General features: G+C 49.4%; 1 protein-coding gene across 1 annotated transcript in view; it reads left to right on the forward strand.

Annotated features, from left to right (window-relative positions):
* Positions 1-14,883, forward strand: part of MYBPC3 (myosin binding protein C3) — a 365,826-nt gene that overhangs the window by 35,062 nt on the left and 315,881 nt on the right. The window contains exon 2 of the mRNA XM_078684451.1: positions 9,576-9,842. Coding sequence (XP_078540577.1) covers positions 9,576-9,842 — 267 coding nt within the window. The remainder of the gene's footprint in view (positions 1-9,575; positions 9,843-14,883) is intronic.

Raw genomic sequence — 14,883 nt, forward strand, 5'->3', positions numbered from 1 at the left:
ACCTCGTTCATCATGCCCTGCTGGCAGAGGAAGGATCTTTGCACTTAAGATAAGGGCCTGTGAGGTCTGTGCTCCATCACAGACATGAAAGCCTCCGATGCACACAGGACCAGAGGGGCTAAAAATACACCGCACTGATGCTAAACAGCAAGCCCACGTCACTTCCTCCCTTCTTATCCAGTCCACATTTTTATTCCACCTGATTTATAGCGCTGCATATCACATTTCAGTGCCTTCGGAGCACTATATCAAGGATAGTACTGAGCACCAAGAATATGGAGAATCCAGAGAGGCCCCAATGCCCATCACTCCATCGGGCATTAGGCGTGGGCTGGCACCGAAGATAACCTGGTGATCAAAGCTGTAAACAACGAAAAGGCCCCTGCGCTCTAAGTCCCTTCCATCGAATGTAAAACCTCCTTCGCCAAAGTGGACAGAGGGACAGAGTGGCAGAAGCTGTCTAACTAGGGTATCTTTGACGGCTCCCACACACAGTGCCTTCAGTACACTGATGATACTTTACTATTCGATCACACCCCAGTAGGGCTGCAGCGATCATTGATGGCTCCCACACACAGTGCCTTCAGTACACTGATGATACTTTACTATTCGATCACACCCCAGTAGGGCTGCAGCGATCTTTGATGGCTCCCACATACAATGCCTTCAGTACACTGATGATACTTTACTATTCGATCACACCGCAGTGGGCATGCAGCGATCATTGACGGCTCTAGCATACAGTGCCTTCAGTACACTGATGATACTTTACTATTCGATCACACCGCGATAGGGCTGCAGAGATCATTGACGGCTCCCACATACAATGCCTTCAGTACACTGATGATACTTTACTATTCGATCACACCGCAGTGGGCATGCAGCGATCATTGACGGCTCCCACATACAATGCCTTCAGTACACTGATGATACTTTACTATTCGATCACACCGCGGTAGGGCTGCAGCGATCATTGATGGCTCTCACATACAATGCCTTCAGCACGCTGAGGATACTTTACTATTCGATCACACCGCGGTAGGGCTGCAGCGATCATTGACGGCTCCCACATACAATGCCTTCAGCACGCTGAGGATACTTTACTATTCGATCACACCGCGGTAGGGCTGCAGCGATCATTGACGGCTCCCACATACAATGCCTTCAGTACACTGATGATACTTTACTATTCGATCACACCACGGTAGGGCTGCAGCGATCATTGATGGCTCTCACATACAATGCCTTCAGTACACTGATGATACTTTACTATTCGATCACACAGCGGTAGGGCTGCAGCGATCATTGACGGCTCCCACATACAATGCCTTCAGTACACTGATGATACTTTACTATTCGATCACACCGCAGCAGGGCTGCAGAGATCATTGACGGCTCCCACATACAATGCCTTCAGTACACTGATGATACTTTACTATTCGATCACACCCCAGTAGGGCTGCAGCGATCATTGATGGCTCCCACATACAATGCCTTCAGTACACTGATGATACTTTACTATTCGATCACACCGCAGCAGGGCTGCAGAGATCATTGACGGCTCCCACATACAATGCCTTCAGTACACTGATGATACTTTACTATTCGATCACACCCCAGTGGGCATGCAGCGATCATTGACGGCTCCCACATACAATGCCTTCAGTACACTGATGATACTTTACTATTCGATCACACCGCGGTGGGCATGCAGCGATCATTGACGGCTCCCACATACAATGCCTTCAGTACACTGATGATACTTTACTATTCGATCACACCACGGTAGGGCTGCAGCGATCATTGATGGCTCTCACATACAATGCCTTCAGTACACTGATGATACTTTACTATTCGATCACACAGCGGTGGGCATGCAGCGATCATTGACGGCTCCCACATACAATGCCTTCAGTACACTGATGATACTTTACTATTCGATCACACAGCGGTGGGCATGCAGCGATCATTGACGGCTCCCACATACAATGCCTTCAGTACGCTGATGATACTTTACTATTCGATCACACCGCGCTAGGGCTGCAGCGATCATTGATGGCTCCCACATACAATGCCTTCAGTACACTGATGATACTTTACTATTCGATCACACCCCAGTAGGGCTGCAGCGATCTTTGATGGCTCCCACATACAATGCCTTCAGTACACTGATGATACTTTACTATTCGATCACACCCCAGTAGGGCTGCAGCGATCTTTGATGGCTCCCACATACAATGCCTTCAGTACACTGATGATACTTTACTATTCGATCACACCCCAGTAGGGCTGCAGCGATCTTTGATGGCTCCCACATACAATGCCTTCAGTACACTGATGATACTTTACTATTCGATCACACCGCAGTAGGGCTGCAGCGATCATTGATGGCTCTCACATACAATGCCTTCAGTACACTGATGATACTTTACTATTCGATCACACCGCGGTAGGGCTGCAGCGATCATTGATGGCTCCCACATACAATGCCTTCAGTACACTGATGATACTTTACTATTCGATCACACCCCAGTAGGGCTGCAGCGATCATTGATGGCTCCCACATACAATGCCTTCAGTACACTGATGATACTTTACTATTCGATCACACAGCGGTAGGGCTGCAGCGATCATTGACGGCTCCCACATACAATGCCTTCAGTACACTGATGATACTTTACTATTCGATCACACCGCAGCAGGGCTGCAGAGATCATTGACGGCTCCCACATACAATGCCTTCAGTACACTGATGATACTTTACTATTCGATCACACCCCAGTAGGGCTGCAGCGATCATTGATGGCTCCCACATACAATGCCTTCAGTACACTGATGATACTTTACTATTCGATCACACCCCAGTAGGGCTGCAGCGATCATTGATGGCTCTCACATACAATGCCTTCAGTACACTGATGATACTTTACTATTCGATCACACCCCAGTAGGGCTGCAGCGATCATTGATGGCTCTCACATACAATGCCTTCAGTACGCTGATGATACTTTACTATTCGATCACACCGCGGTAGGGCTGCAGCGATCATTGATGGCTCCCACATACAATGCCTTCAGTACACTGATGATACTTTACTATTCGATCACACCGCGGTAGGGCTGCAGCGATCATTGATGGCTCCCACATACAGTGCCTTCAGTACACTGATGATACTTTACTATTCGATCACACCCCAGTAGGGCTGCAGAGATCATTGATGGCTCCCACATACAATGCCTTCAGTACGCTGATGATACTTTACTATTCGATCACACCGCGGTAGGGCTGCAGCGATCATTGATGGCTCCCACATACAGTGCCTTCAGTACACTGATGATACTTTACTATTCGATCACACCGCAGTGGGCATGCAGCGATCATTGACGGCTCTAGCATACAGTGCCTTCAGTACACTGATGATACTTTACTATTCGATCACACCGCGATAGGGCTGCAGAGATCATTGATGGCTCCCACATACAATGCCTTCAGTACACTGATGATACTTTACTATTCGATCACACCGCGGTAGGGCTGCAGCGATCATTGATGGCTCCCACATACAATGCCTTCAGTACACTGATGATACTTTACTATTCGATCACACCGCGGTAGGGCTGCAGCGATCATTGATGGCTCCCACATACAATGCCTTCAGTACACTGATGATACTTTACTATTCGATCACACCCCAGTAGGGCTGCAGCGATCTTTGATGGCTCCCACATACAATGCCTTCAGTACACTGATGATACTTTACTATTCGATCACACCGCGGTAGGGCTGCAGCGATCATTGATGGCTCCCACATACAATGCCTTCAGTACACTGATGATACTTTACTATTCGATCACACCGCGGTAGGGCTGCAGCGGTCATTGACGGCTCCCACATACAATGCCTTCAGTACACTGATGATACTTTACTATTCGATCACACCCCAGTAGGGCTGCAGCGATCATTGATGGCTCCCACATACAATGCCTTCAGTACACTGATGATACTTTACTATTCGATCACACCCCAGTAGGGCTGCAGTGATCATTGATGGCTCCCACATACAGTGCCTTCAGTACGCTGATGATACTTTACTATTCGATCACACCCCAGTAGGGCTGCAGTGATCATTGATGGCTCCCACATACAATGCCTTCAGTACACTGATGATACTTTACTATTCGATCACACCCCAGTAGGGCTGCAGTGATCATTGATGGCTCCCACATACAGTGCCTTCAGTACGCTGATGATACTTTACTATTCGATCACACCGCGGTAGGGCTGCAGTGATCATTGATGGCTCCCACATACAGTGCCTTCAGTACGCTGATGATACTTTACTATTCGATCACACCGCGGTAGGGCTGCAGCGATCATTGATGGCTCCCACATACAGTGCCTTCAGTACACTGATGATACTTTACTATTCGATCACACCGCGGTAGGGCTGCAGCGATCATTGATGGCTCCCACATACAATGCCTTCAGTACGCTGATGATACTTTACTATTCGATCACACCGCGGTAGGGCTGCAGCGATCATTGATGGCTCCCACATACAATGCCTTCAGTACACTGATGATACTTTACTATTCGATCACACCGCGGTAGGGCTGCAGCGATCATTGATGGCTCCCACATACAATGCCTTCAGTACACTGATGATACTTTACTATTCGATCACACCCCAGTAGGGCTGCAGCGATCTTTGATGGCTCCCACATACAATGCCTTCAGTACACTGATGATACTTTACTATTCGATCACACCCCAGTAGGGCTGCAGCGATCATTGATGGCTCTCACATACAATGCCTTCAGTACACTGATGATACTTTACTATTCGATCACACCCCAGTAGGGCTGCAGCGATCTTTGATGGCTCCCACATACAATGCCTTCAGTACACTGATGATACTTTACTATTCGATCACACCCCAGTAGGGCTGCAGCGATCATTGATGGCTCCCACATACAATGCCTTCAGTACACTGATGATACTTTACTATTCGATCACACCCCAGTAGGGCTGCAGCGATCATTGATGGCTCCCACATACAATGCCTTCAGTACACTGATGATACTTTACTATTCGATCACACCCCAGTAGGGCTGCAGCGATCATTGACGGCTCTAGCATACAGTGCCTTCAGTACACTGATGATACTTTACTATTCGATCACACCGCGGTAGGGCTGCAGCGATCATTGATGGCTCCCGCATACAATGCCTTCAGTACACTGATGATACTTTACTATTCGATCACACCCCAGTAGGGCTGCAGCGATCATTGATGGCTCTCACATACAATGCCTTCAGTACACTGATGATACTTTACTATTCGATCACACCGCGGTAGGGCTGCAGCGATCATTGATGGCTCCCGCATACAATGCTTCAGTACACTGATGATACTTTACTATTCGATCACACCGCGGTAGGGCTGCAGCGATCATTGATGGCTCCCACATACAATGCCTTCAGTACACTGATGATACTTTACTATTCGATCACACCGCGGTAGGGCTGCAGCGATCATTGATGGCTCCCGCATACAATGCCTTCAGTACGCTGATGATACTTTACTATTCGATCACACCGCAGTGGGCATGCAGCGATCATTGATGGCTCCCACATACAATGCCTTCAGTACGCTGATGATACTTTACTATTCGATCACACCGCGGTAGGGCTGCAGCGATCATTGACGGCTCCCACATACAATGCCTTCAGTACGCTGATGATACTTTACTATTCGATCACACCGCGGTAGGGCTGCAGCGATCATTGATGGCTCCCACATACAATGCCTTCAGTACGCTGATGATACTTTACTATTCGATCACACCGCGGTAGGGCTGCAGCGATCATTGATGGCTCCCACATACAATGCCTTCAGTACACTGATGATACTTTACTATTCGATCACACCGCGGTAGGGCTGCAGCGGTCATTGACGTCTCCCACATACAATGCCTTCAGCACGCTGAGGATACTTTACTATTCGATCACACAGCGGTGGGCATGCAGCGATCATTGATGGCTCCCACATACAATGCCTTCAGTACGCTGCTGATACTTTACTATTCGATCACACCGCGGTAGGGCTGCAGCGATCATTGATGGCTCCCACATACAGTGCCTTCAGTACACTGATGATACTTTACTATTCGATCACACAGCGGTGGGCATGCAGCGATCATTGACGGCTCCCACATACAATGCCTTCAGTACACTGATGATACTTTACTATTCGATCACACCGCGGTAGGGCTGCAGCGATCATTGATGGCTCTCACATACAATGCCTTCAGTACACTGATGATACTTTACTATTCGATCACACCGCGGTGGGCATGCAGCGATCATTGACGGCTCCCACATACAATGCCTTCAGTACACTGATGATACTTTACTATTCGATCACACCCCAGTAGGGCTGCAGCGATCATTGATGGCTCTCACATACAATGCCTTCAGTACACTGATGATACTTTACTATTCGATCACACCCCAGTAGGGCTGCAGCGATCTTTGATGGCTCCCACATACAATGCCTTCAGTACACTGATGATACTTTACTATTCGATCACACCCCAGTAGGGCTGCAGCGATCATTGATGGCTCCCACATACAATGCCTTCAGTACACTGATGATACTTTACTATTCGATCACACCCCAGTAGGGCTGCAGCGATCATTGATGGCTCCCACATACAATGCCTTCAGTACACTGATGATACTTTACTATTCGATCACACCCCAGTAGGGCTGCAGCGATCATTGACGGCTCTAGCATACAGTGCCTTCAGTACACTGATGATACTTTACTATTCGATCACACCGCGGTAGGGCTGCAGCGATCATTGATGGCTCCCGCATACAATGCCTTCAGTACACTGATGATACTTTACTATTCGATCACACCCCAGTAGGGCTGCAGCGATCATTGATGGCTCTCACATACAATGCCTTCAGTACACTGATGATACTTTACTATTCGATCACACCGCGGTAGGGCTGCAGCGATCATTGATGGCTCCCGCATACAATGCTTCAGTACACTGATGATACTTTACTATTCGATCACACCGCGGTAGGGCTGCAGCGATCATTGATGGCTCCCGCATACAATGCCTTCAGTACGCTGATGATACTTTACTATTCGATCACACCGCAGTGGGCATGCAGCGATCATTGATGGCTCCCACATACAATGCCTTCAGTACGCTGATGATACTTTACTATTCGATCACACCGCGGTAGGGCTGCAGCGATCATTGACGGCTCCCACATACAATGCCTTCAGTACGCTGATGATACTTTACTATTCGATCACACCGCGGTAGGGCTGCAGCGATCATTGATGGCTCCCACATACAATGCCTTCAGTACGCTGATGATACTTTACTATTCGATCACACCGCGGTAGGGCTGCAGCGATCATTGATGGCTCCCACATACAATGCCTTCAGTACACTGATGATACTTTACTATTCGATCACACCGCGGTAGGGCTGCAGCGGTCATTGACGTCTCCCACATACAATGCCTTCAGCACGCTGAGGATACTTTACTATTCGATCACACAGCGGTGGGCATGCAGCGATCATTGACGTCTCCCACATACAATGCCTTCAGTACACTGATGATACTTTACTATTCGATCACACCGCGGTAGGGCTGCAGCGATCATTGACGTCTCCCACATACAATGCCTTCAGCACGCTGAGGATACTTTACTATTCGATCACACCGCGGTAGGGCTGCAGCGATCATTGACGGCTCCCACATACAATGCCTTCAGTACGCTGCTGATACTTTACTATTCGATCACACCGCGGTAGGGCTGCAGCGATCATTGATGGCTCCCACATACAGTGCCTTCAGTACACTGATGATACTTTACTATTCGATCACACCGCGGTAGGGCTGCAGCGATCATTGATGGCTCCCACATACAATGCCTTCAGTACGCTGATCATACTTTACTATTCGATCACACCGCGGTAGGGCTGCAGCGATCATTGATGGCTCCCACATACAATGCCTTCAGTACGCTGATCATACTTTACTATTCGATCACACCGCGGTAGGGCTGCAGCGATCATTGATGGCTCCCACATACAATGCCTTCAGTATGTTGCCCCATTTTACCACGTAAGGTGAGAAGATGCTCCGTGTTATCCCCCCATACGACCTCCTTGTCCTGGTCATTACCATAGTGAGGAGGCACCTAACACACAAGTCTGTTGTTTGTTTTTATATATCAGCCCCTCCCACCAGCAGCCATGCCTGCTAGTAACAAGACCAGGCACAACAATAGAGCGAGGGAGGGCGGGACATGACTGGGACAAGGGGGACCCTAATCAGGGTAATGAAGATTATTGCTAAGTAGTGACATATTACCAGCCCTGGGCTTTCATTTAAGAAATGAATGTATTCTGAGAGCTGCAGTCTCGGGTCACCGGATACCAACCACGGTCACTCGACCCGAGACCCGGCTCTTCTACCAGAGCCCTCCTAGACCTCAGCGCCTGGAGACCCCCATGGGTGATTAGCAACACTCTATAAATACTGTTGATTTGATTTGAATAGTGCCCTCGATAATGATGATTTGTATAAGTAGGTTTATGATAATGACTCCGCCCCAACACCAGGAACGTTTAGGGTTTGGTTAGTTTTTACAGGAGGGGTCCTGCAGACAGCAGCATAAACTCTCCCTCCTCTCTCCTCCTTCCCCTTTCCGTCCACCCTCTCCTCCTTGTATTTTACCTCCTTACTCACCTCCTACTCCCTCCCTCTTTTTCTTGTTCTTCTCGCCTCTTCTTCTCCCTTCTCTAATCTTTTTCATTTCAACTCTACTCTTTCGCTGATCCCTTCTCATCCTCTTATTCCCTCTCTTTCTGCCTTGGACTCTGATCCCCTCCCACCCCCCTTCTCTGCTTCTGTCTTCCCTTCCGCCACTCTCTCTCTATTATCCCTCCCCTCACTCTCTCCTCTCCCTTGCCCCCTCTTCTCACCTCTTTTTCCTGGTGACCTATCTGCTCTCGTTTTTTTCCTATTCTTTTGGCCCCCTCTCTTCTCCCTTTCCTTCCTCCCCTCATCTTCTGTCTACACTCTTTCTCTCTTCTCCCCTCCCACTCTCCCACTACTCTCCTACTCCGCTTTCCACTCTTTCTCTCTTCTTCCTTTCCCTTAACCGCCTCACTCTTTTCTCATCCTCCACCCTCTTTTTCCCCCTTCCTCCACTCTCTCTGTTCCCTTCTTCCACTCTCTCTCCCTCTCTCTCTCTTCCTTCCTCCACTCTCTCTCTCTCCCTCTCTCTGTCTTCCTTCCGCCACTCTCTCTTCTCCCTTTCCTTCCTCCACTCTTGCTCTCTTCCCTCCACCACTCTGTCTGCTCCCTTTCATTCCTTCCTTCTCTCTTCCCTTCCTCCACTCTCTGTTCACCCTTTCCTTCCTCCACTTTCTCTTTCTACCTTCCCTTCATTCCCTCTACCTCTCTACCATTTCTCCACTCTCTCTTGTCCCTTTCCTTCCTCCACTCTCGCCTCCTCCTCACCCACCTCTGCAGCTTCATCCTTCAGTAAGAAGCCCAAGTCGGTGGAGGTGGCGGTGGGCGGCTCAGCGGTGTTCGAGGCTGAGACGGAGAAGGCTGGTGTGAAGGTGAAGTGGCAGAAGGATGGCAAGGACCTGGCATCGGGCGACAAGTACCTCATCCAGTCTGAGGGCACCAAGCACTCTCTGACCATCAGCAACGTGGTGAAGGAAGACGACGTGGTGTACTCGGCCATCGCTGGGAGCTCCAAGGTCAAAATGGAGCTCAAGGTCACTGAGCCAGGTGAGTGTGACCTTGTATCGAGATGGTCAAGATGGAGCTCAAGGTCGTGGAGCCAGGTGAGTGTGACCTTGAATCGAGAAGGTCCAAGATCACGGAGCATAGTGATTGTCACCTTGTATCGAGAATGTCAAGATGGAGCTCAGGGTCAGAGAACCAGGTGAGTGTGACCTTGAATGGAGAAGGTTAAGATGGAGCTCAAGGTCGTAGAACCAGGTGAGTATGACCTTGTAAAGAGATGGTCCAAGATCACAGAGCCAGGTGTGTGTCATCTCGTATCGAGAAGGTCAAGATGGAGCTCAAGGTCGGCGAACCAGGTGAGTGTCGACTTGTATCGAGATGGTCAAGATTGAGCTCAAGTTCGTGGAACCAGATGAGTTTGACCATGAATCAAGAAGGTCCAAGATAACAGAGCCCGGTGAGTGTCACCTTGTATCGAGAAGGTCAAGATGGAGCTCAAGGTCACTGAGCCAGGTGAGTGTGACCTTGTTTTGAGAAGGTCAAATTGGAGCTCAAGGTCGTGGAACCAGGTGAGTGTGACCTTGAATCAAGAAGGTCCAAGATAACAGAGCCCGGTGAGTGTCACCTTGTATCGAGAAGGTCAAGATGGAGCTCAAGGTCACGGAGCCAAGTGAGTGTCACCTTGTATCGAGAAGGTCCAAGATCACAGAGCATAGTGAGTGTCACCTTTTATCGAGAATGTCAAGATGGAGCTCAAGTTCACAGAACCAGGTGAGTGTGACCTTGAATCGAGAAGGTCCAAGATCACGGAGCCCGGTTAGTGTCACCTTGTATCGAGAAGGTTAAGATAGAGCTCAAGGTCGTGGAACCAGGTGAGTATGACCTTGTATAGAGAAGGTCCAAGATCACGGAGCCAGGTGAGTGTCATCGTGTATCGAGAAGGTCAAGCTGGAGCTCAAGGTCGTGGAACCAGTTGAGCGTCGACTTGTATCCAGGAGGTCAAGATCGAGCTCAAGGTCGTGGAACCAGGTGAGTGTGACCTTGAATCGAGAAGGTCCAAGATCATGGAGCCCGGTGAGTGTCACCTTGTATCGAGAAGGTCAGGATGGAGCTCAAGGTTGCAGAGCCAGGTGAGTGTCAACTTGTATTGAGAAGTTCCAAGATCGCCGAGCCATGTGAGTGTCACCTTGTATCGAGAAAGTCAAGATCGAGCTCAACGTCACGGAGGCAGGTGAGTATCACCTTGTATCGAGAAGGTCAAGATGGAGCTCAAGGTCGTGGAACCAAGTGAGTGTCACCTTGTATCGAGATGGTCCAAGATCGCGGAGCCAGGTGAGTATGACCTTGTATCAAAAAGGTCAAGATCGCCAGATAAACCAGAGAACCACCGCCGATATCGCTTCTCCCGTGGCCGACGAAAGTAGCGGAGGCACACGTGAATAGAGTCCTCTCTGACCACCTTTTGCGGGCAAATATTTTAGAACCTACGCAGAATGGTTTCCGTGCTGACCACAGCACGGAGACAGCCCTCCTTTTCATGGTGGAACATCTGCGTATGGTGTTAGATTCGGGTCAAACGGCGGCGCTTGTTTTATTAGATCTTAGCGCTGCCTTTGACACCGTCTCTCACAAAATCCTTCTCCAGCGCTTGGAAGAGGCTGGTATTTCAGGGACTGCCCTCCAGTGGTTCCGCACTTTCCTTGCCGATCGATCTTTTTGCGTAGCTATTCCACCCCATCAGTCCAAATTTCATCCGCTGGACCAGGGGGTCCCTCAGGGATCCTCGCTGAGTCCCACGTTATTTAATCTGTACGTGAGGCCGCTGGCTGATGTCGTCAAGCAGTGGGGCCTGACCATGGTCTCATACGCTGACGACACTCAGCTGGCGGTCACGCTCAGCGGGGACTCTGATCTGGATGCCCCTAGGTTCCAGAATGGGCTGAGGACGCTTGCCAGCTGGATGAATTCCAACTATCTCACGCTGAACGCTAAAAAAACTGAGATAATGATCATCGGCAAGAAAGCGGAACTTTGGGGCGACATATGGTGGCCTCCGGAACTGGGGCCTACCCCGACTCCGGTAATGGAGACAAAAAATCTTGGAGTGTGGATAGACCCCGCCCTTAGTTTTGTCTCCCATACCAAGAGAACTGCCGCCAGTTGTTTTGGCATTCTGCGAGGACTAAGACCAGCATTGAAATTTTTTGACGCCTCAACCAGGCAGCTGGTGCTGCAGGCGACAGTGATCTCTCGGCTAGACTACGCCAGCTCTCTCTTGGTAGGGGTGAACCAAGCCAAAATTGCACGTTTGCAGCGTGTCCAGAACGCGGCAGCCAGAGCTGTGGTGGGTCTGCCTAGGTTCTGCTCCGCTGCCAACACTCTACGTTCTCTCCACTGGCTTCCAGTCAATCAGAGGATTCAATTTAAAGTACTTTGCCTGTCCTACAAAATTCTTAAGGGCTCCTCTGCCCCGATTCTCACGAATCTCTTGACGCCTTATGTCCCCGCCCGCTCCTTGAGATCTTTAGGTCAGGATCTAGCAGTGGTCCCTCGGTTTAAACTTAGCCGAGTTGGAGGCCGCTCATTCCGAGTTCGGGCCCTGTGGAACTCTCTTCCTTTAAAGATACGTGCGTCTGATAACCTCTTTTTATTTCGGAGGGCCATCAAAACGTTTTTATTTTCTTGAGCTTGCTTCCTTCTAGTCTACTGTCTTTTTAGTTGTGTTGTGTTGGTTACCTTGTCAAGCGCCAGGACGCTCCTTCGCTGGAGCAGCTGTGCGCTGAATAAATTTTCATAACATAACATAACATAGCGCTCAAGGTCGGGGAGCCACGTGAGTGTGACCTTGTATTGAGGAGGTCAAGATGCAGCTCAAGGTCACTGAGCCAGGTGAGTTTGACCTTGTATCGAGAAGGTCAAGTTGGAGCTCAAGGTCGCGGAACCAGGCGAGTGTCACCTTGTAGATCAAAGGTCAAGCTGGTGCTAAAGTTCATGGAACCATTTAGGCCCAACCCCCACAGCACAAACCCTTTGGCTGCCATGTATATGTCCTCGCACTATTGCAGATTTACAACTGTCATGACTTCACATGTATTTACATGAGTAGGCCTGGAAACTGTCCTCCTTCGGGACTGCCTTTTCGTATCAGCAGCTATCAGCAGCTTTCATCGCTCATTGCTGCTGCCAGACCCATGCTGCTGCCCATGACCGCACCAACACACCTACTAGGTGTGAGAAGTTGGCCTTGCATATGCTGTCCACTAGTTTTAGTGGGCATCTTGCACCAGTCCAAACAGCCCTTATTGATGATAGGTTTTAATACAACCTTTATTGAAAGATATCTTAGTGGTAGCTGTGGAGAGCAGCCTTCAGGCTGTCTTGAAGGAGTGTAAAGCACCTTGGTTTACCAGATTATAACCTCTTGAATGACCAAATGAAAGGAGAACCACACAAGGTATATATATAAAACAAATGTATTTATTACTAAACACATCCCTACTAACCTCTTTATGAGATTAGAAGACAAGATTAACAATATCAACACAATAGAACTTCAGTAATTAGCACAATATATACTGGGCCCCCATGCAGTGTGAGAACACAGCCGCGAGCTCCGTTAGCTTCTATGGGGAAAGTCGCAGTTGAAATTTTAAAGTTAAAGAACACTTATGAGAGGACTTTGAGCAAACCCCTTTAAAGTTAAGGGGTTCTAGGGCCAAAACCCACAGGAGCACTGGAGTACTCGAGTTACCTCACCCAGGGAAGCCGGGTGCATAGGTGTCAAATAGTGTCAGGTCGCATAGTCGTTTTCAATGGTAACCGGCTGCACAGTGCTGTTGCCGGGAAGAAGGAAAGTGTCCGGTGTGATCCAAACCTGGATCGAAGATGTGAAGAACCTGAAAGCAGAAGGGACAGAGTCTGGGTCACTTGCCAGTGACCAGGGGCATGATAGACGAATGCCACTGAAGCTTCAGGTGCAAAGAGGTGAAGCTTGACTCTACAGCCACGAGGACCAAGAGGCCTCGATGATGACCAGGAGCTGGATTCTAGCTGTCCTACAAAGGATTTTGAGGGCTGCGGTGTCGGTGCTCGGATTGAACACAACAAGCCTTGGCAACAGCAACCCATACAAGAAGAGAAAAGATGCTTTGGTGCGGACCAGCAAGTTCTGGGAGATTCCCCAAGTGATGGAGAGTCAGGGCACATCTGGAGCAACCAGGTAAGCCCAATTAAACTTAGAGTTGCCTTCACAGGGACCCACCAGTGGTCGGACCAGGGATCGCAAAGGTACCTCAAGAAGAATCACACAATCCCCACAAGCCCACGGGACTCTCGTGAGTGTAGGCCGGTAACCTTCAGTGAAAACGCTGCTTGGGGCTTGCACTACAAATGGCCCAAAGAACAGCCTCAAGGTTCACCAAGAAGCATATGCACTTGCAAATGTTCACGGTGTCCAGGGGTTCTGGTTCCACAGTCCCCATCAGGGCTACGGGTCTCAGTTTTGCTGGGAGTTCGGGTCGGCTTCTGGGAATTCTGGGAACCCACCTCCTGTGTTGCAAATTCTTTGGAGTCCGGCGGGAGCCTCAGAGATGCAAACCGGTCAGATGCGTCTTTGGTGCCTGCCAAGCAGGGGAGTAACTCCTTTACCTCAAGGGAGATTCTTCAGTTATTTGGCGCCTTGTAGATCATGGAAGTTCCATGATTATGTATCAGAGTTTCGTCCAGGTAAATCTAAAGTCCTGTAGTCAGGAGTTCCTACTTTATACCCAAGGAAGGGGTGGGACAAACTCTGGGGACCCACCTATGGGAGGGTCAGGATAGAGGGGTGGTTACACCATATCCTTTGTCCAGTTTCATGCTAGAGCAGGTGCTGGTAGCAACTGCAACCGGTTTGAACTGGACTATGCACAGGGACACCAAATGTGCCTCCAGTGCGGACTTCAAAGCACTCTCAGAGTGCACCCACCCAGCCCCAATACACTAAAGCCTGTCTGGGAGGTGGTTACACCTCCCTATGACAGGAAACCTATTGTCCAGGCCTCTCCTGCCAGAGTTTCCTTCCAGCAGCAGGAGGCCAGGCTCG

The sequence above is a fragment of the Lissotriton helveticus genome, chromosome 3_2 (genome assembly GCF_964261635.1).
Source record: "Lissotriton helveticus chromosome 3_2, aLisHel1.1, whole genome shotgun sequence".
NCBI classification, from domain to species: domain Eukaryota; kingdom Metazoa; phylum Chordata; class Amphibia; order Caudata; family Salamandridae; genus Lissotriton; species Lissotriton helveticus.